The following is a 23,091-nucleotide window of genomic DNA, read 5'->3' as shown; positions in this document are numbered from 1 at the left end:
TGCGCATCTGTACGCGCACCGCTTAACCCTTCCAACTCGCGGCACAATTTCTCGCGTTCTTCTTGAGCTAGCAACGCAATTTCGCTTCATAGAAAGTGCGGCAATATTTGCTTCCTTATAGTGAAACTAAATGTATATGGTGCAACTTCTATGATCACGAAGTTAATTTGTGACAAGCAAATTAAAAATGCTTCATTACACCGAGGATTTCGATATATCGACGCTTGTTACATCGAGGATTTAAAAGTACTGCTCTTCCCTCCTGTGAATACATGGAGTATGCGTTTAGTAGCTGTTGACTTCTTGAGAATAAACGTGCGCAAACTGTCAACTTCGAACAACAAATATGTCTTGAAGTGGTATTAAACAAAATATAAAGAAAATCGCACTGATTCATTGCAGTTCAAGCATATTTGTGTTATGACAATAATTGGAAGGAGCTTAAAAGTAATTTTCTTGGTGTTGTTTGCTTACTTTCCATGTGTCGTAATTGATCACTGTGCGTAATAATTTCAGATATAGTGTATAATTGCAATCAGTTGTTTATTTTCTGTAATGTATACAATATTGGTATGAATTAAGGGAAATTAATTGCACTGCATGTATTAATATGGTCAATGATTATCTGAATAATTAATTCACGTCTTCTCTTCCCATATTAATTGTTATTTTAAAAATAGTGGTTGCTTTTTTAATTGCCGTGGAATTTACATAGCAAAGTTAGAGCCAAGGTTGACATTGTACGAAACAGTCTTATCGCAAAGACATCTGCAAAAGCCACTATGGTGGCTGACCCTGGAATATCCTTTTGTATATTTGTTTATCTTGAGGGTTTTGTAGCTTATATACCAAGAAATCCTTGTAGGTTGTGAGGTCCAATTCACACACACACACACACACACACACACACACACACACACACACACACACACACACACACACACACACACACACACACACACACACACACACACACACACACACACACACACACACACACACACACACACACACACACACACACACACACACACACACACACACACACACACACACACACACACACACACACACACACACACACACACACACACACACACACACACACACACACACACACACACACACACACACACACACACACACACACACACACACACACACACACACACACACACACACACACACACACACACACACACACACACACACACACACACACACACACACACACACACACACACACACACACACACACACACACACACACACACACACACACACACACATATATAATTTATTATAACTATAAATGATATATAAATAAATTTATATTATCTGGGTGATGCATCTTTCCTATATATAGTCCTATATATACGATAGATGCATCACCCAGATAATTTGATATACCTACTGCGTGTATACAATTTCAGCCTCTTTCAAAATTGACAGTTCATTCTAACCAATTTGGAGTGCCAAATTGGAAAAACTATTCCGACTGAAATTAAACGTTTTTCATTTTAGTCTGTTTATTTAGAGCCAGGAAAGCCGGTACCTACAAACGTGTTTAGTGAGCAGATAAACAATATCTTACAGGCTATCTACAAAATAACATGTTAGTACGTACGATATATGACACGTACCAAACAAAGATAGTGAAACGAGCCCGCGCTGTTCGTCACAATTAAATACGTTTGAGTTAAGGAAGCCAATGAATGGTCATATTTATGACCAAAGAAATATTAGGCGCGTGTTTATTTTCAATACTGTGGAAAAATGTAGTTTAACATTGTGGTTTCGCTGATATAGCAGGCAGTTCGGTAAATTACTTGTGAATTTTGAACAGTCCATTCAAAAGCCTTTCACATTACCAGCTGCACTTTCAAGGCAGTTGCTGAACTTCTCTACAGAATAAAAATATAAAAAAGAAGGTTGACCCGTTCAGAATTAAGGATTTGACATATTTATTACCTGAATACTGATCTATATCGGCAATTAGGTCGTGATGAGTTTGCTTTGCTCTTTGCACTGCAGAAAAGCCGCCGTCGTGTCTGAATGTTACAGCATTTTTTTTATGTTGCTTACCCGAGAACCGGCCTTCATATGTAAGTGTATCAATGTTGCTCTCAGCTGATTTGCCTCATTTTGCCCTTAGGCGCAGCCTGCTTGTAGGCTTGTGTGTGTGTGTGTGTGTGTGTGTGTGTGTGTGTGCGTGTGTGTGTGTGTGTGTGTGTGTGTGTGTGTGCGTGCGCGTGTGTGCGTGTGTGTGTGCGTGTGCGCGCGCGCGTGCGCTGCGCCCCTTGACACCTATGTACTGCAGAGAAGCCACCAGAGCAGATGTTCATTTTAGTTCATGTCATGGGCCGCCGGGACTTCATGTTCTGCCTTCTGGCACATGCTTACGCTCACGTAATCTGTTAATTGTAAAAATATAAAAATAAAAACCGAGGTCAAGTTTTCTCACAGAGCTGTAAATACTCTTTCACACTTTCCAGGATGGAACGTTGTTGGGATGTCAGGATGACACCAGCATATATTGATGTTGGGACTTGATTCACAGGTGCCGACTCTGTAGCTAAAAAAGGCCCCGAATTCAACTGGCAAGAGTAATCTTACGCATCCATTGACCGTGGACCAGTGCACTTGTGCTATCGCTCGAAAACGTGAAAAATAAAGCAGGACGACTGTATAATACCCAGAAATGTGGCGCAATAAACACAAAAACATGCATGTGTTTGTGTTTGTTGCGCCACATTTCTGGGTATTATGCAGCACCAACTAGCCCCTCAAGCTGTTATTTTCAGGATGACTGTGCAGTGTGTTTGGTTACTGGAGAGTAGATATTTTCACAAGAGTCCATATAAGTAGAACCCCGCATAGTAAACTCTGATATAGTAAAGTGAAACCGAAGTCCCTGTTTATCTTCCATAGACAACTGTACAGTCGTGAGCGAAAGTGGTATACAATACTCAGCCAGTGACAGAGCTCGGGAAAACTGCGTAAAAATGCCACCTATACGACAGCGCAAGAGACAGCGACAGTGACACATGCATGTGGATAAAATGGGGCACTGCCACTATTGTTCCGATCACAGATAGCTGTTGCTAGATAAAGTAATTGGCATGCAGTTTTCGCGCGCTTCGCCACTGGCTGAGTGTTGTATACCACTTTTGCTCACGACTGTACATTTCTCCCCCTTTATAGTAAAGACATTTTTGGCAGACATCCGTTATAGTAACGTGCACCTGGTCGCGGCGACGACTCTCGCTCCCGCGCACTACCTAGAATCGCGTGGCAAATATATATTTTTTATTTGAAAACAAAAAAAAAATGTCTTTTTTTTTTTTAAGTGGCTTTACCACCAGGCTAAGCAGATTCAGGAGAAGCCTACTTTACGGAAGCCTTGAAGCCATGAGGGAAAGCACGCAGGGCGTAGAAAAAAAAAAAAGTAAAGCTGTCTACAAACATGAAAAAGAGGCGGTGCGGTCCGTTCAGAAAGCAAAGGATAGTAAAAGTGCGGCAAGAAAAAGGGAAGGGGAGGAATTGGGCGAACATTCACAGCACAGTGCAGCACAAAGCATGAGGCAGCGGAGGTAAGAAGAAGAGGTGCAGCATGTGCGTTCTTGCAGCACTTGACTGCCACGCGCATTTATCATTTATTGCCTTTTAAAGGACAGGAACAGCAAAAAGTGACACCGTGTTCATGTAAAGCTTTGGTTTTCACATTAAGCCATACTTGGTTGTATTTGTAGCTACACTGTCCTCATGCTTAAAAAGTACTTCCACAAGATGTAAAAAATTTTTATAACTGAAAAAAGTTGCATGAAGAGATAAGGGAGAGATGGAAGGTATTTCAGTGTTTTTTTTTATTAAGCAACAAGACGTGTTCAGTAAGTACCCATTTAACTACCAGGCAGCATCTTCAGAACCATGTCATCACCAACAACTGATATAGTAAAGATTTTTGCTGGTCCCAGTGACTTTACTGTAAAGGGGTCTACTTAAAGCAGGATGGCTGTGCTGTGTGTATAAATGTTTGGTTGCTGGACAGTAGATGCAGCAATTTCACAAGAGTCCATATAAGTAGAATCCTGCTATAGTAAACTTTGATATAGTAAAAACTCTGACATATAGTTAAGTGACTAGGGTACCTTGTCGCAAGAATGCACACAAAGACATATATACATTACTTTGGTTGTTTTTATTCTAAAAGTCACGCGAATTTGAAAAATTCCTTGATGCCAACAAAAACATGTTGCTGTAATCTGTGCAAGTTCAAAGTGTTGTAATGGTGCCTGCTGGCCACAAGGTCAAAAGGCAAGCACATGTTTAGTCGAAACTTTATGCAGTGACTAAGAAAATAATATACAGCTCAGAAGTATGCTTTTCTGTCGGCTAGCAGTATGTGCTCACATGCATGTCTCTTTAAGAACCCATTGGCAGTAAATTTACTGCCAGTAGATTACTATACCTGCAGCTGTATGCACTCACATATTGCATTTTGATAGGGTACACATTTCTGAATTTTGTACTTGGGGCAGAATTTTCTTGGATGGCAGTTTAATTAGACAGACTTGATTTTGGATTTCAGTTTTTCTTTTTTGGAACATATTATTTTCAATGATAGTTAACTTTCTTATCAGCAGTATAACATGCTACTCCTGTGTTGGTAAAGAAAGATCACTTGGGGTTTACTAGTTTAGTTTAACTTATGAGTTTAACATCCCAAAGCAACTCAGGCTATGAGACTTCATAGTGGAGTCCTCCGGAAATTTCAACCACCCGGCGTTTTATAACATGCACTGACATCGCTCAACACAAAGGTGCCCTGGTTTACCCATCGAAAAGAGGTCGCTGTGGCCTGGTACTTGGGGTTTACCTTAGCCTTTTTGCAGGAACAAGTATTCAATGTAAGGCTAGTTAATGCAAAAACAATCATACTTAGATCTGTACTCTAAAAAAAGAAATGCTGACCTTTTGCTGTTAAATATGTTTGAAAAAAATTATAAGTTTAATGTGCCTAAATCTAATAGAGCAATGAAAAACACTGGTTTGGCATAGTTATCTTGATAGACGTTATATGTAGATGACGCCTGTATCTTTTTGCCTGCTGTTCCTTGCATCACTTAGCGCATGCTTCTCGGCATTTGACAACTGCCACAAAGGACCAGGCCTGCTATCTTGAAGCAAATTGAAGATCAGGACAGTTTACATGGTTAAACCACATGAGAACATATGTCGCTGCTGACGTCACACGCACATTTAATGCGAGCAAACACAAAGGCAGGTAAATTTAAGACAGATGATGTCACTGAAACAGCCGAAAAGTGGCCAGCCATGCCACCTGCCAGAGACACGGTGTGAAGTGGACCGTGATGTATGTTGTTCAAGCTGCCAGGAGTGACATAAATATAAAGACCAGCTTTAACCAAGCTGAATGAATGTGCTTGTGTGACCTAGGGTAGCATGTCTAGCCTGGGACCCAAGAGTCCTAGAAGGCTGGATTCTGATCTCACCCTCCCATCTCAATGGCGAAGCTAAATTTAGCAGCACTTGCCACTTCAACAATGACACGCGGTCTTGTGACATCACAGGAGTCACCTGTTCATGTCACCTGCCAACTGCAAGAGACATCCTCAGATGGTTGAAGACAAAGGCCACGGCATCAGACATACCTCACGTCTTTTTTATTTACCCCATGCTGTATAGCTTTTGCAGTAAATTTGAATTTGGCATATTTTTTTGCTTTTTCTTGGTTATTAAAAAGTCATTGTTAAAAAATGAAGGTGCCATTTAAAAGCACTTTATGAAGCAGAATGTGTATAATAGGTCACAATCTTCTGGCTCTTTTATGAGGCACAAAGAGCCCAAAGCTCAAAATGTATGTAAGGTGAGAATGGGTCTTGTCTGCTTCCCTGAGAAAATTTTTCAGCTTCACAAGTTCCCCATTGTGCAGCTTGACTGCACACCCCAAGGCATGGGGTCTTTTGACCAACCATGCAAATAACCTGCATGCAACAAGTGTGCTACGAAAGCTTTAGTAAAAGTTCATGAGGAATCTGTGCTTGACTTAATGATCAGTTGGCCTTAGTGACCCTGGCCCAGGACATTCTTGACACTTAGTAATGCGTTGAATAAAGTTGTTTCCTTCTCCGCCTGACTTACTGACTACTGCTGTCAAGCCTTATGGGCCACAATGTCATGCAAAAGGTGCTGTCACAGATACCAAAGCCAAGGGAGTAGACTGGGCATTGCGACAAAAGCAAGCATTTTTGAAGAGTAACAGAATCATAGAAAGTTCCAGGCAACTCTACTCTTGCAGAAAATCAGGGATGCCATGGCACTCTCGGTGGGGTGGCACAAAAAAAAAATAGGGGAGGGTACTGCTCCTCATAACCATAATTCAAAAAAAAACAAAAAAAAAAAAAACAAAACAACAATTGTAACAATGAGAGCTTCACATGCTTACCAGGAAGGAGGCATTATATGAAAGTGTTCTTCCTGTTAGGGCCCGAAAGGGGCTATCGAATAGCTTTGTAGATGGTGCCCGCATGCCACCGTCTGTCGCCTTCCTTTGCCATAGTCATTGCATACAGTGCTTTAGGAGTGTGCAGTAACTGTTTAAGCTTTGCAACCTGGCCCCAAAGTTGCAAGATCACGTGATTGGGTGGCAGCAGTGCCCTGAGCACTGCATGGGCTAGAGATGGCCTTAGAGCTTGGGTTTAAAGTTGTGGGCCCATACACAGAGTTTCAATGTCTAATTATATGGGGTTTTATGGTGCATAAGCAGCTGTGGCTATCATGCACCAAACACAAATGTCTGGGCTTTTGATTCATTATTGTTAAGTTAAGTACATGTACTTAGGGTGTTACAGCAGAGACATGGATGAAATAAACTATGGTGTGTGCCAAGAAAAAAGTCAAGTTTTATTCACCTATTTTTTTACTTATACCCTACCGCAGTGGCTCGGTGGTTAAGATGCTCAACCACTGAACCAGGGTACCGTGGTTTGACCGTAGGCGTGGCAGCCATGTTTGGATTGATGCAGAAAGCATAGCACCCATGTACTGTGCAGTCAATGCCTTTTGAAGTTAAAGGTGATCGAAATGATCCAGAACCCTCCCCTACAGTGTCCCTGATAGCCAAAGTCGGTCTAGAATGTATACAGCTGTTGTGCTTTTTGTCCGGTTTGATCATGAATTCAACCCATAAAACTCTTGATTAAAAAATTTAGTTCCACTGGCTGCGAGGATGTTTTAATATTTAGACATAGTAGGTCAAAAAATATGACTGAATAATTATGTTTAGTAAATGCTAAGTAATTTAATTGCATGTGTATGCAACCTTCTCCATTTAGGCTCTTGGAACATCCGATCACTGTTAAAAAGGGAGCAGATCAGTGTCACGCCTTAACAAAGGAGCACTATTTAATTATGTTTCATGGAAACCTGAAGTAAAAGCAGATAACCCTGTTGGTGGAAAGTCGTCCTAATAAATGGCCTCGCTGGTCAGCTCCAGTCCAGAATGAGGAGGCTCGACTATTCCTCCAGTAGGTGCACTGAACGGAGCACCTCTGCAACTTCAGCCAAGGAACAGGCCTACTGGTAAAGTTTACCAGATATGGTTCCCTCACCACTTTGGATGCACAATGTAGTGCCTGCCTATAACGGTCGTTTCTGTGTAGCAGCCGAGTGGTCTGGTTTACACTAGCTGTGTACATGTTCTGGTCTCACAGGAGAATGGCGAAGAAAGCGATTTACGCCAAAGGCTTGCTCTCGACAACACCATAAGCTAACTGGTCAAGTGAGTTGGTAAACAAGAACATAGATGTCATTTGCCCTGTGCAAACATCTTTAGCTATTTCCATCTGCTCGTACAAAATCGTGACTGCATGATGAAAAATATTGGTCAATGTAATTCACTGTCCTAGTCACCATGCAGCCACCACACAACGCACTATTTGAAGGTGAGCAAAAGTAAGGAACATCCCTTTAAACTGAACCGCTCAGAAATGTTCACGTCACTAAAGCCCGACTCTCGCATGTGACGATATGCACAAAAGGCCAGAAGGGCTATGTAATACTATATGCAAAAGACTGGCTCATTCCTACCAAATGCCTACACCTCAATTGTGCAATACTTTACATAACCAACTACTGTTCTGGAGCACCTGGGTTCGAGCCAAAGAAACATAAGGCAACTTGTAGCGTAGACAAGACAGCAACGCAGCAATTGACTGCTCCCCAGCCGTTCTGTATTTCACTTCCTCGTTTTCTTCCATGCACATGTGCAACAACACTTCGTCTTTATCACATTTCCACCGCACTTAAAAAAAAAAAAAAATAGCTTGCTAGCAAATGGCTAAATATCCTTTAATACATCACAGTCTTTTAAACCTTGCGGGAAGCTTCTTTTGACAAATGCTTCTGCAGGGAGAAGGAAGAGGAGTAGTAGTTGCTGCTGTTGAGGCACACTTGGGTTCAGGGGGGGTCTGTCGGTTCTGTGTCAGGCAAAGCCAGGAATGAGGAAGTTCCCAGGCTAACATCAGCGTTATTGGGGCTACGCGAGGTTGGACTCTGGTCTGCGTTTCTGGTACGTGGACTGGTCGACACTCGGGTGCAGTCAGTGGGCAACAAAATGTTAGCGAGGAGAGCCATCAGAGCTGAAGGCGGAGGTTGGCACTGAACTGCTTTCCTAACAGCTCATAATTTGGACGAGTGCCACACTCGCCCATCATCCAGCAGGTATGAGACTGGTCCAATTTGCTCCACAACTCTTCAAGGCTCCGAAACCGAGCAGCCAGCTTGCCTCGCACAATCGGCTTACGAACTCACACATAGTTGCCAATCTGAAAGTCACAGTGCTTGGTTACACTCCGCTGGTCTGCATAAAGCTTATATTTGGCTTACTTCTGCTCTAGCCACTGGCATTAGAGCTTCAGCGCTCTTGTGCGATCAGTCGAGAAGCACTGATCTGGCAGGCACGCAACGTTAAGTCTTATGCGAGGCATCTGGCCATGAACTAGGATGGCTGGAGCGATTCCTGTCGTGGCATGTGGCGCACAGCGATAGACACAGAGTTCAATAATAGCTGTACGTAGGTTACGTCGCTCGCAAAGAGCCATCTGAACATATGCCCTGAAAACCTTATTAAACTGTCCTACAAGTCCATTGGCTTGGGGGTCATAAACTGAGGAGTAGCAGTTACGTATACCCCGAGGATGAGAATTGTGATCCGTGATCCAACACAATCTTTTCAGGGTAACCCTTGTGAACAAATGTACCTAGAAGCAATTCTTGAACTGTGGCAGTTGTGAAAGAAGCCTCCGGCCATTTACTGTAATAGTCAACGAGTGTTATAGCAAAGCGACAGTTACTAGGAGCTTGGTCGAAACGCCCCACGATGTCGATTGCAGGCTTATCCCAAAGCTTGTCTGGCAAAGCAACAGGTTGCAGAGGAACAGTGGAGACGTACAATAGCATCACTGCTGGAGGAATCATCTTCGACTTTCTGCACTTCACTGGAACGATCAGACGACTTGCAGATTCCAAATGGCCCACTTTGCCGCACCGACGACACTTCCGTTTGCGATTGGTTGGTTGCACAACTTTTTATTTCCATCGGAAATGGGCGTCCTCTTCCCCGCCCCCGGCACGCGTGCCGGGGAAGACGGAGAGTCGTGCGCCCGCGGATTAGAGGCTGGCTATTCTACTTGCGAGCTTGCCACGTGGAGTCGTTCGCCAGGTGGGTAGGAGAACCGCAGCGATAGCACGAGCGCTCCGGAAGTGCAGATGAAGATTTACATACGTGGCAACTGCATTTGATGCAAGGGACCTGAGGGACCCGTTATGATGTGCACTCGCATCTCACGCGCTGTACTGGAGCCACCTCTCCCGACAGCTCATTTGCTTCATGGCAAGCTTGCTGGCACTGTCTAGCAAAGGCCAGGGCGCGCGAGAAAGTCAAGAAGGAGATGGCGTTCACCGAAATGGTGACTAATGGTCTTCTTCACCAGCTGGTTCCTGATTTTGTAGTCTGCGAAGCTCCCAAAAAAACCGCAGTCGCCGACAAGGCTGCGAAGGGCAGCGATGTGTACTCATATGCCATCTCTCCGGCAGTTTGTACTCAGCGTTGAAAACGGTGGCGTGCGGCGATCACATTTATGGAAGATTTGTAGTGCGTCGCCAGTAAAAAGATAGCATCGTCACCGGAGTGTGAGGCAGCAGCGGTAGGCGCTGAAGGGGACGACGGCGACAATGTGTAGAAAATTCGCTGGCAGGATAGCCCTCTCCGGTTAGCAGAAGTGTGGAGGTATCTAGTGGAGGCACCAGACGCCAGCATGTAGTTGTGGAACGCCAGCCTCCATTACTCCCACGGAAGGGCGGAGGCGGCTGAAGACCCGAAAAGCTCATGATGGACGGTCAGCAGTCCACGCCGAAGTCCTGGTTTACGCTACCATCCTTGTCGCCAAAATATGTAGCATCTTTTTCTCGCTGTGCGCGTGAAACACTTCGTCTTTACCGCACAACTCACAACACAAAAGAACTCATGCGTACCAATAGCAATAATTAATACCGCCGCAACAAAATTAACGGCTTTAAAGCTATGACAACGAACAAATTTCACACAGATGAAACGCCACTCGGCTAAGGAGGCAATGCTAGGAATTGCACGCCTTGCAACGCGCCATTTTAAACGGAAGCGCACAACCACTGACGTCATCATGCACGGGTCACGTGAGTGTGACGTATTTCCGTGCGTGGCAGCAGGAGAAACGTGTGTGGGGTCGGCTGCTGCCACGGGCGTGGCTCTAGCCTCGGCCTAAATAAAACTACAAATCACGTGACGCGCTAGAGATCCCGGAGGCTGACAAATGCGAATTACGTTGCCCGTTTGAATGCGGTCGTAGGTTTTGTCTCGAATATGATAACACGCTTTTATCATACGTAAACGACGGCGAAAAGACAACGTAAATGTTGCAAGACAAATACAAAAATGTACTTGGAGGCGCCACAGGCGCCCACTTCAGTTTCGGTTATGTTCCGGCTCAGGCACTTCGTGCGTGCTCGGATAGTTGTAAGTTTGGACCTGCAGCACCTTGGAGCCGCAGATGCGCCTGGCTCGTTCACATTTGAGCATTCGGAGGCGCGAGCGAGCGAAATCCGCTGCCGCCGACACGCTCCTTCGTTCACATTTCTGAGCCAGCATATCGCCGCCGTCGCCACTTCGACTGCGAGCTCCCGTTAACCCTGACCTGACCGCTCGACTGCAGCTACGTACGCCACGAAAAGCATACATATGCTAAGTGCCGAAGGAAAAAACGCATTATGATTCAATTGTTCACTAAATCATGGCACATCTGTCCCACCTACTGTGGCAACAAGAGCTTCAACGAGCTGTTTGCAGGCAACGTAAACAAAAGGGACATACAGTTGAATCCCGCCACAACGAATACCGCCACAACGAAATTTCCGCGACAACGAATAATTTTTTTATTCCCCGCGAGTATCCTATAAGAATTAATGGCCTAAATTTCTCTGCACAACGAACCATTTTTGCAGAGCGTTTCCGCTTCAACGAAATTTTCGCGTTCAAAATCGAAAACGAAACTAGTTTTATTGGCGAGAAGTCCAAGTCAAATCCAAAGCCACATTAAGCATGAAATCACGTGATTGCAGTTCCGCCATTTTGGCTTTGTGTCGTGGTCGCGTTGTTCACTCGCTGCCTTTCTCTTCGACAACGACGAGTTTTCATCCGCAGGACACGATGGCAATGCAAGTGAAAAAACGCAAAACTCTTTCCCTTGAGCAAAAAGCTCAAATAATCGCCCAAGCAGAAAGCGGAAGGAAGAAAGCGGCAATTGCTGAAGACTTCGGAATTCCTGCAAGTTCGCTGTCAACGATTCTAGGCAATAAGGACAGCGTGAGAATGGCACTTGCTTCAGGCACATCCTCGAAGCACAAAAAGGTGACGCGGCCCCTCCATAAAGAGTTGGACAAAGCAGTGCATGCGTGGTTTGTGGAAGCACGAGCCAGCAACGTCCCCCTGTCCGGAAGCATCGTCCAGCAGAAAGCCTTGAACTATGCATGCCTACTTGGCATTGATGATTTTAAAGCCAGCATTGGCTGGCTAAACCGTTTCAAGGCCCGCCATAACATCGTTGGAAAAGTTTTAGTTCCACGTACGTGGGAGCTTCACGTACGTGAAGCGCCTACGTGTGACCAGTGCGCATGCGCACAACGTGAAGAGTCCGCGGGAGTTTCACGGACGTACGTGAGATTCGGATTTTCACGTTGGTGTCTTCACGTTGCAGGCGTACGTAGAGTTGACAACATGGCGACGCCCTGCCCGCCCGCTTCACAGCAATAATAGCTTCGCCGCTAATTCCTCGGCGCGATATCGTGTTCTAAACTGTTGTATTCGCTTTAAGCCTACCCAATCTTACCCTCGCGCAAAGTTTCAAGTGACAAATAGCCTTTATTTTTTAGATAGAAGGACGATTTTTCAGCTGTTAAGCCTGACGCAGAAGCGTTTGTCGTCGTCATAGCAACGATCTCGCGAGGTCACGCCAGACCAGAGTTGAGCGAGAAGTGGCTAGAGTGCCAGATGCAAGCCGGCAGCCAACCAGAGCCAATCCGTTGTAGGGGGAAGGTGTAGGCACTATAGTTGTAAGCATGAGTTCTGTTGGTTCTGTTGCCCAGCGAATTCGCTTTTCCAAAAGCGACGATCTGGATATGCTTCGCGACGTGAGGGAATGCAATCCATTCGAAGTCTGCATGCGAGACGCTGTGCGGTGGACGCATATAGGTATGCGTCTTGCTAATTGTTCACTGTAGAGCAACGACGTTGAGAACAGCAATTTCCAATTCGACCGACTCTTGGCTACGGCCGCAGCGTGGCTCGGCTCAAGGCAGCTCGACTAAACAAAATTAGTTTGGTTCATCTGTACTAGATGGCGCGGCATAACATGTACGCACAGTTTTTCGAGGCTTGTATGAAAGGTCCATACATTTTGCTTCACGTACACCACGTACGTGAAACTAAAAGTAGTCCTGGCGAAATGCGCGCAGCGCACGTAGACTTCTCACGTTTGCGTACGTAACTCTGTACGCACGTGAAACTAAAACTGAATGTCAGCAGACGTGGACGGAGCAGCTGCTTGGAAGGCGAGTAACATGGCCGGAATTTTAAGCAACTTCGCGCCTGCAGACATTTACAACGCCGACGAGACCGGGCTATTCTACGAGATGTTGCCGGCTAGGACGCTCGACTTCAAGGGGCAGCGCTGTCACGGCGGCAAGCACAGCAAAAAACGCATCACAGTGCTGCTTTGCACAAACATGGATGGCTCGGACAAGCGTCCGCCGTTAGTCATAGGCAAAAGTGCCAAGCCGCGCTGTTTTAAGGGAACTCGTAGCCTACCTGTGCAGTACAAGGCGAACAACAAGTCATGGATGACCCGCGCTATTTTCACCGAGTGGATGATGGCATTCGACCGCGACATGAAGCGGCAGGGCCGTAAAGTTTGCTTGCTTTTGGACAATTGTTCAGCGCATCACTCCGACGAAGTCAAGCTCACTAACACGGAGCTGAGGTTTTTCCCTCCCAATTGCACGTCTGTCTTACAGCCTCTCGATCAGGGCGTGATTCTTAGCCTGAAGCGCGCTTACCGCGGGAGGTTAATTCAGCGGCTGCTTTTTAACACTGAAACCGGCCGAGACACGAAGGTGGACTTGTACGTGGCACTGCAGATTATGTCTGCTGCCTGGAGCACACTGGGGCGCTCAGTAATTGTGAACTGTTTCAGGCACGCCGGATTTGCCGAAGGTCGACCCGTACACTCTGCTGGCCTAACACCAGGCGTTACAGACGACGACGAAGAGGCGTCACCGGCTCCGGGGATCGCGGCCGCCTGGAAAACGCTGGGAGAAAGGAACCGTGCCGCCTAATCTCGAGCTCGACGAATACATCGGCGCTGACGCTTGTGTTGTTGTTCACGAAGATGTGAGTGATGAGCAGATCATAAAAGCTGCCCGGAATGATAAGGACTCTTCCGATGAAGAAGACGACGACGTACAGGAAGCGCCGGCTGCGGCAACCGCCGTACAGGTGATGGACGCTTTTGATGTCATCAGGAATTTCGTTGCTGTCCGAGACGACGATGTTGCAATGGGTTTGCTGACCGAGTGCGAAAATCGCGTGACGGCGTTGCTCGCCGTGAAGCGTAAGCAAACCAAGCTTACAGATTTTTGGCATTAAACGCCTTTGCTGCTGCTTGGGCAATTCTTTCTGCGTTTCACGTCAAATTTTTGCGATAACGAAGTTCCGCGAGAACGAATTTTTTTTCGTGCACCGTGAATTTCGTTATAGCGGGATTCAACTGTACCAAGGAGATCTTATTCCAAATGATTGCATCCTTGCCTATTGCGCTGGTCTCCCGGCGAAAAAAGGGCCTCGGATAAAAAGTCAAAACTAAAAATAACGAAGCACCACAAATACATTAAAAAGGTTAAAAAAAATGTGTAGAAAAAAAGAGCGCCACCTCCAGCTTTATTCGAACTCACCGTTGCTTGCTCCGTAACGTTCGGCGCTAACCACTCGGCTACGCCGAGTTCTTCTTATTTTTTTTTCTCCGGTGACAAAAAACCTTTATTTACATATGTACAAGGCTGTAACTCCGCCAATAGCCGAGAGCATTGATTGCTTCTCGCGTTAACGCCGCCCATAAGAAACAGAGGAGCTTAATGCACAATCGAAAATTATATCGAGGGGTCTGGAGTTGAACGCGAGGGTCTGGCAAGCGCAGCAGCGAGGACACGATTTTGCTGGTTACTAAATCTTATTTGTATGTAAACATTTCTGGAAGCGTTGCGATGACGAAGGGCTCGGTCTGTTTATATGCAGATTGCAATGCAAGAAGGAGCGCAAAAGCTTGAGAAACACGTAAAGTATTGTTCATTACAAGAGCTCTATGTTGTTGTTTTTTTTCTTCCTTTATGGGCCCATCGCTCAGTAAATTATCTCTTCATCGTTTTATTTATTTCGGCTGTGGCCGTCACTTATTGTGAGCCGATGGTCGACTGCGAGTACGCCGTTGCCATGTTGGCCCCTGAGGGATGCTCAACGCCGCGGGCCGCGCCGGCTCACTAGCAATCGCGGAGTCTCCACTTACGTCATAGTGTGCGTCACTCTACCCGACTACGTTGCAGGAGGAAACAGTTAGAATTCGACCGGCGGGAACAAGAAAAAACCTCAACTTCTTATCACAATATATCAGCAATTATTTGATTTTTTGCTGCCGGATATATGGTGACACTGTCACCAAATGTAGTTTATTAGATTTTCATAGCGTGTCTTTAGCGTCCCTTTAAGTATAGCGCGCATTTCTGGGTATTTAAAGCTAGCCGTTACAACAACGTTCCAGCTTATGGAAAGAAAAGAAAATGGTGTGTTCTTAGATTAGTATACAGTTTTACAAAGTTGTTGATTCTTAAATTTAGACGCTTATATCTTTATACGCGTTCTATTGCAGAGTCTTTGTGCACTGCTTTCCTCTTCCCAGGCCTTCATTTGGTTCCTAAGCTCGGTTATTTCCTTTTTATTATTGCCTTTCATATATCTCCATTTTTCTTCATCTTTAGCTGTTTGCTTTCTTCTCCGTCGTGCGTTTGCCGTGCCGCACGAAAATTCCAAACCTTTGTTCACATTAGCGGTCGCTTTTTTCACGGCGCCGCGTGCCTTCCACCAACACCTTTCTCCCTCCCTGGTAGGCGACACGTTTCTGTTTTTGTTTGTTTGTTTTCCTGTACAACCTTTACTTCCCACTTCTTCCGCCTTTCCTGACCCACTGTGTCCCGTTATTCAGTAGCCGTTTACCTGGTGTGGGGTCGATCGTTTTTCATGTCCTTACTATATCTCTACTTCCATGCGGGGTAGTCCACATTTAATTCATTCGAACTGAATGCCGACTTTTCTTGTGGCTTCAGGTGACGTACAGTAATCTGCATAGTTTGCGCGTGAAACAACGGAATATACCATTGTGGACTGTTTTTATAATGGGGTTACTGTGGCCAGCTGCTTTAGTTAGCGCTAGAAGGCATGTGTTGCATGTTTGATTTCTTCATACGTCCTGTCTCCACACTGCCCTCCTTTCAAAACGAGTACATTTCTGGACGTCAATTAGGTGCTTTAGGAATGCTAAAGCAAGCTGTACGGCGAGTAAAGCGTGCTGTGCCAGTCTGAATTTGTACGCCCTCTCCAAGCTGTTTTCTTCGGAGCCCAACTGCTGTCAAGTCGCTTCCCCGAGGCGTTGCCGACGGCCAAAATGGAAAAATAATTACGTGATTGCTAACAGTACTGAGCCCCGTTACTGGCATATTTTAAAAATCTTGTCGCGAACAGCTCGAGACGACGCACAAGCAAACAAGAACGTATAGTGCGCGCGATATCCACTCCGCCGCACAGCGCGCGTACGCGGGCGTCCGGGCGGCTGACGCACCAGTTGCTGGTAGCGTCCTCTGCTCTGCGGCGCCTCCGTCTTCACAAAAGCAGCCCCCCGCTCCCATGCATTTCGCGGCGCGGTCGACACACTGCCCAATCTTCTAGAGCACTATATCACGTGACTCCACGTGACGTTTCACCAAGCGCGAGGCTAGGCGAGGCAGCTTCAACAGGAGGGGGGGAGGTTATTTTGCCAGAACTTTTGGATTATAGTGAACTAGAATATTTTGGATCATAGGAGTTGGTGGTGGTGATATAGTGCTCTAGAATATTGGGCAGTGTGACGACCGGCGCCGGAGAGCGGGCCGCTTTTGCGATGACAAGAACCGACTCCCGCGAGAGGGCGCGACGTGCAACAGGGGTGCCACGTTCGCCGCTCGGCGCGTAGCGGCCGCGGGATAGCGGGGGTACAGAGGAGGGGTGCGGTTCTCTTTGGAGCGATTTTCAGACGGTACGCAATTAGTGTGATAATTAATAAAGAGGCGACTTATTCCAGGTGCTTAAACTGATCCCTGCCGTTCTTTTACGTCTATCTGGAGACATCGTGCACAGTTGGGTTGTCCTTCGGAGCAGCGCGCGATGTTTGAATCGTTAACTGAAACTCTCAATTTTTCTTCCTGCGGACAGTTACAAATCGTCCAGATGAGAAATTTGTACTTAATGTTTGCAACAAAGCGTGGTGTTTTGCATTCGTTTTTGCAAGGGAATAAAGGCTACTGCCCAGGAGCGCTATTAACACGCGGAGAAAAACAGTGTACATATGCGAATCAAAGCTTGTGCTTCGTGGCCTCTTTAGGAACACCTATTTTTTACAAACCTTATTTACGAACACCTGCTTACATTTTGCAGCTAGCGCTTATTAATAACAACGTTTATATTAAATCGCCAGTAATCTGTAATATATCTTTTTAATGGGCGTTCTTTATGTGCCCTGATCACCGCTTATATTAAATTACAAATACAGTGTGCGAGCAAAACACATTTATTCACTACCGTACTAATTTAAAGCACTGTGGTATTTACCGGCAAAAAAAAAAAAAAACAATAAACAAGGTATACGCGACTCAAGCATTTATTCTTTGTTCGTGATTAACATATACGTATATCACGGACATTTGTTTGCGTGCCACTAACCAAAGAGGGAACCAGCTGTTTAGATGAAAAAAACAAACAAAAAGTCAAGTACAGTTACGGCATTACTTCAAATAAAATGTGAAAAATTAAACCTGTCACATACGTAATACGTTCATAGTGGGCACTTGAGTGCGGACGCTTTACTGTCATCAAATGGTACAGAGCAAAAAAAAAAAAAAAAAAGCACTGATTGCACGTCGCATTGGCAGGTATGATGCAGTTTTTGGCGCGCACCGAGAGAAAGCGGAAAAATGCGAAAAAGATATGACGAGCACCTGATACGCAAGCAATTAATATAATGCCGAAATCAAATGCGGACATAGTGCGTGTTTATTCTTTGTGTGTTGTATGAAATATGAGTAATCGACTGGATATACTTGCAACTACTGCTTACCGGACTATATATAATCGGGCTACTTGCCGCGGGTGCTCTTTGCAATACTAACCAGACTATAATTGTTAACAAGGCTGATATTACACGTGAAATACTTCCAAGGGATTTTAATTATTTTCCCTTTGGGAACTCTTGTCGTGATTCGCTTACTTCGCGAAGCCGCAAAAACACATTAAATTTCATTGCTTCAAGTGGGAGCTTTTCTGGTGCTCCAAATAGGCAAACTTTTTGAACCTTCACATTTTACAGGAAGTTTGCAAAATCTGAAGTGCAAAGCAGTAGAAAAGGACCGTGCATCCGAGCCAAATTTTTGAGTAAATTGCGACCTAGCTTCGAACCTATAGCGCTATTTTTGTTCGTGGTGAGAAACCGTGCCGACCTCACAATCTCTATTTCGCAGAAGGATGATCTAGCGGAAACGAATAAGCGTACCCTATAGCCTCTGCGTCCTCTATTTTCCGTCGTTATTTCTTTTTCAAAGTTATTCATTTTTTTTTATTTTGTATGTACATAAAACAGGACTAGAGCTATCTTCTGGAGGCAATGACTTGCATATTACCGGTGGCTTGCGCACCCTAGAATGGAAACATTTTCTTGTAGAATTAGGTCATCTCTACCTCCATGCGGGGTAGTCTACATTTAATTCATTCCAACTGAATGCCGACTTCTCTTGTGGCTTCAGTGACGTACTGTAGTCGTCATAGTTGGCGTGGGGAACAACGGAATATACCATTTTGGACTGTTTTGATAATGGGGTTACTGTGACCAGTTTTAGTCAGTGCTCGAACGCACGTGTTGTATGTCTCACTTCTTCATACATCCTGCCTTCACACTGCCCTCTTTTCAAAACGACTACATTTCTGGACGTGAATTAGGTGCTTTAGGAATGCTAAAGCACGCTGTACAGCGAGTGAAGCGTGCTGTGCGAGTCGTACGCCGGCCCTCTCCAAGCTGTTTTCTTCGGAGCCAACTCCTGTCATGTTACTTCCCCGAGGTGTTGCCGACGGCCAAAATGGAAAATAAATTAGGTGATTGCTAACAGTACTGAGCACCGTTAACCGGCATATTAGTAAAATCTTGTCGCGAACAGCTCGAGACGACGCACAAGCAAACAAGAACGTACAGTCCGCGCGGCATCCGCCCCGCCGCACAGCGCGCATACGCGGGCGCCCGGACGGCTGACACACCAGTTGCTGGTGGCGCCCTCTGCGCTGCGGCGCCTCCGTCATCGCAAAAGCGGCCCCTCGCTCCCATGCATTTCGCGGCGCGGTCGACACACTGCCCAATCTTCTAGAGCACTATAGTGGTGACTCCGCTTCAAAAAGTGACTAGTTTTTGTATGCATTTTTTGAGTGTCCATGAATTATCGCGTCATCTAGAATCGGTCAACGAAAGCCTTTTCGAATTGTCGTCACTGTCTTTTGGAAATTACTTTTTTCTTTCTTTTTTCCACCTTAATTGACTCTCTACGACAGCTACCTCTTTTTATTTTCCAGGTGGTTCCGCATTTATCAACATTTCTGCAAGTTTGCAACTTTGCAACTTGGACTCACTTTCTTTTAGTGGCCGCGGGCGCCGCCACTATTCTGATACGGGGATGATTACGTGATAGAACCAACGTTACTAGTTTGTTCTAATAACGTTGCGTAGAACAGTAGAACCTACGTCGAGGCTACGTATGCCATCCTGGTCTTTCTTGCCCTCTGAGCACGCGTTTTCTTTTTTAACTTTTTTTCTCCCGCGTCTCTGATGGCCGGGTGGGGTGAATGCATGCTATCTATGCATGTATGCTGTCTGCATGCTAATCTCTTGGAGGGGGGTTCCGCCGCTTTGGTTTTCATTTACTTTTTCCTCCATTCCTAGCTCCGCGACGCCAGCATTCGGTTTCTGGCGGAGCGGAGAGGAACTACAAATCCTACGCCACGGCCAACGTTGTTGCTGTTGTGCCCTCAGATATTGGCACGTACGTATGTCTTCGTGCATATCTTCCTTCCGTCCCTAGTCCAAGTCGCGCTGTTCTTCTTCATAATGGCACATACCCACGAGGGGGATTGGCCACACGAGAAACCAGTGCCGGTAGTACAGCGAACTAGAATATGTGCCGGTAGTGAGTTCACGCAGTTCACGTTCTTGCCACGGCCGGTCTCGAGGGAGAGCGCGCGTGCACTTTCCTACCGCTTTGAGTTACGCTCTCCACCGTCGCAAGGGGCGCGACCTGCTCACTTCGCTCCGCGTCTGCTTCAGCCACTTCAGCTAGCCACTGTATTTCAGCGGCGGCGGGTGGCTCCTGCCTGGCTTCGCGCTGTCGCCCGTGAGTTTCATGGAGAGAACAGCCCCGAAATGAAAGAGCACAGATGCTGCAGCGGCATGTCGTCAGCGTGCTACACACGAACAGAGTCTTTATACAAAAAAACAAAAACACTGTCGCTCAGCAAAGATTCGGCAAGCATATGACTTACATTGCGGCATGGTAGCTACTTTTGTTCATTTTAATCCGAACTTTTCCCAAACCTGCACAAGAATAGGAATAAAAAAAAAAGAAAAAAAACTGAATGAGCAGTGATCACATCGAAGGCTCACATTCAAGGCTAACATGAAAGCAACCCGTTTGCAACGGCAAAGCCGTCTTTCAGCGCTAGTGCGAGACTATCCGGGTAGCACCGAAGATGGAAATAATTTTATAAAAATGTAATATAACTTTCATTATTCTTGCATGACATAAAGTATTATTATAACAGTCAAAGTAAATGCTGTAAGGTTGAGTTTTCAGCGTTGATATAATTTATAAAATAAGCCAATGTGTTATGTTATATAGTATATATAAAGATTAATTTATTTTTGCAGATAAACGTTGTTTTCATAGAATCTTTACATGATATGCTTATTACGAAAACAATCAAACAGTAGTTTGATATTTATGACAGCACGTGTGCTGGGAGCGGTAAAAAGAGGTCAATAAATGACGCAGGTGATACTTGATTGCAGTTGCTTGCAAATGAGTTCACCTGCTATATCGAAATCATCCAAGAAACGTATAAGGCGTTAAAGAAGGACACTTTCACTGAAGAAACATTTCAAGCACTGCTGTTCACCACGAAGTCTACTGTGCAAATAGTAGAACACCTCCTGCGTAAAGGTGATGGCTCCGTCCTCACCAGGAAACTCAATAGCGACCACATTGAGGCTATCTTCGGGAAAATAAGGGCAATGTGCAGAGGGAACGATATGCTAGATGCGAGAGTCGTAACAGCGGCACTTGACCACATTGTCAAGACGTACGTTTCATCTGCGAGCAAAATCAAGGCACCTTAATTGCGTCGATGCCGAACACTGCAGCAATCAGCAACCGAGGAACATAAGGAAGTGATGGAATTTCCCGTCATCCCATTACCCACTGTCACATATTTCAGTTTAGCTTACGTCGCTGGATACATTAAGTTAATCAATGACTTCGGGTGTGCCGCTTGCTTTTTGAAAGTAGCGAAAGAAGCAGCCCCATGTACACTCTTCCATTAGGACAAGATTCTAGCTAGGGGACTTCATTATTCGAAACCAGAGTTTGTTGCCCTCTTGGACAAATATTGATTTTTTTGTTGTTGTTTTTTTAAAGCTGCCGTGCATCTACCCCACGCAAATGTTCTTGAAGTGCTTCAAAACCTGATTTAGCCAGCACTTGATAATTCATCATTGCTGAGTTATCCGGAAGGAATTGACAACAGCCATGCTGTAAAGTCCGCTTCTTTTATATATGAAATATTTCTAGAAATCCTTTTTGTCAATTATACCAATAAAGGGACAGACAGGAACGAGAGGCGAGCATCCTTATGAGTACAAACCAACCACCCAGGAAGATTTTTGAAACTGAATTTTCTAGTTGCAGGTCGCGTTATGATGAATTGATGAATATATAGTGAGCGCAATGGGGATATAACTTTGAAAGAATATTTTTTGTTTACCGCCTTTTTCAATTATGCATAACTGTTTATGTCCATTTCTGGAAAACTTTGAAAGAGCGCAAACACACACGATCACTAAAGACAAGAGACGAGACACGGCGCTTGTGTCTCGTCTCTTGTCTTTAGTGATCGTGTGTGTTTGCGCTCTTTCAAAGTTTTCCAAATATGTACCAACTCGCCCAAAAAGAAGTGGTAATTATGTCCATTTCCTTGATTAAAATTTGTTATTCATCTATGCATTAAACCAACGACGTCTGTCATACACATGCGTCAGTCGTGAGACTATAGATACATCTGCTGTCTTTCAACCGATTAATTTGCTTTGAACGAAGTTAAAACTAGAAAACTGAAATTTTAACTAAATGCGTAAATTTTTCTTCCTTCCTGCGAATCTGGGAAGCGCCATAAATTTTCGCCGGTGCCTCTTTTGCTCTAAACGAAAACGGCAGTGGTTGACAGAATCTCCGCCTAACAGTTTGCCATGCACTCGCGTTAGGTCACGTTACATCTGCTTACAGCTTTCAAAGGCACACTGCATAGCCTGGTACATTTATTTTTGCGCAAAATATAGGGGCAAAATTGTTGAGGTAAGCGTATACCCGTAGCTTCATTGGACACGATAAATCTTAGACGCTGATTACGGTGCCTTTGTATAAACCATAAGGTGTGAAATGACGGGACTTGCCGGTTGCAAATGATGCGGGCGGAGCGAAGGGCGAGCGCGCGTTTCCCTTGCCCGTGAACGGCGGTAGAAGAAGCGCAGCAGTGGGGCGATGGCGACCCCACCGAGGAGCGGCGGGAGGTAGAAACGGACCCTGCTGGCACGGCCGGTCTCGAGGGGGAGAGCGCTTCCCTCGAGTCCGGCCGTGCCTACGCCACGGTCAGTCTCGAGGTGTAGCACGCGCTGTGCCTACGCGCCGCATAGCGCAGCCAACGTTACTATAATAATAATAATAATAATAATAATAATAATAATAATAATAATAATAATAATAATAATAATAATAATAATAATAATAATAATAATAATGATAATAATAATAATAATAATAATAATAATAATAATAATAATAATAATAATAATAATAATAATAATAATAATAATA

General features: G+C 45.1%; 1 protein-coding gene across 9 annotated transcripts in view; it reads left to right on the top strand.

Annotated features, from left to right (window-relative positions):
- Positions 1 to 7,247, top strand: part of LOC146205469 (uncharacterized) — a 42,275-nt gene extending 35,028 nt beyond the window's left edge. For 2 of the 9 annotated variants that reach the window (XR_014704189.1, XM_084590162.1), the window contains one exon: positions 2,496 to 2,800. Coding sequence is in view for 5 of the 9 variants with exons in the window: in XM_084590162.1 (XP_084446288.1) it covers positions 2,496 to 2,553 (58 nt within the window). In the remaining 4 variants the exon portion in view is untranslated. Of the gene's footprint in view, positions 1 to 2,034; positions 2,106 to 2,495; positions 3,291 to 5,594 lie in introns of those variants that run through there. The other 7 variants (XR_014704192.1, XM_084590160.1, XM_084590161.1 and 4 more) reach the window with 7 other exon arrangements.
- The last annotated feature ends 15,844 nt before the right edge of the window (positions 7,248 to 23,091 follow it).

Source organism: Amblyomma maculatum, chromosome 1 (genome assembly GCF_055883805.1).
Source record: "Amblyomma maculatum isolate TAMU_Amacu chromosome 1, ASM5588380v1, whole genome shotgun sequence".
In the NCBI taxonomy this organism is placed as follows: Eukaryota; Metazoa; Arthropoda; class Arachnida; order Ixodida; family Ixodidae; genus Amblyomma; species Amblyomma maculatum.
Note: the sequence above shows the minus strand (reverse complement) of the source record. Positions and strands in the feature narration are given on the sequence as shown.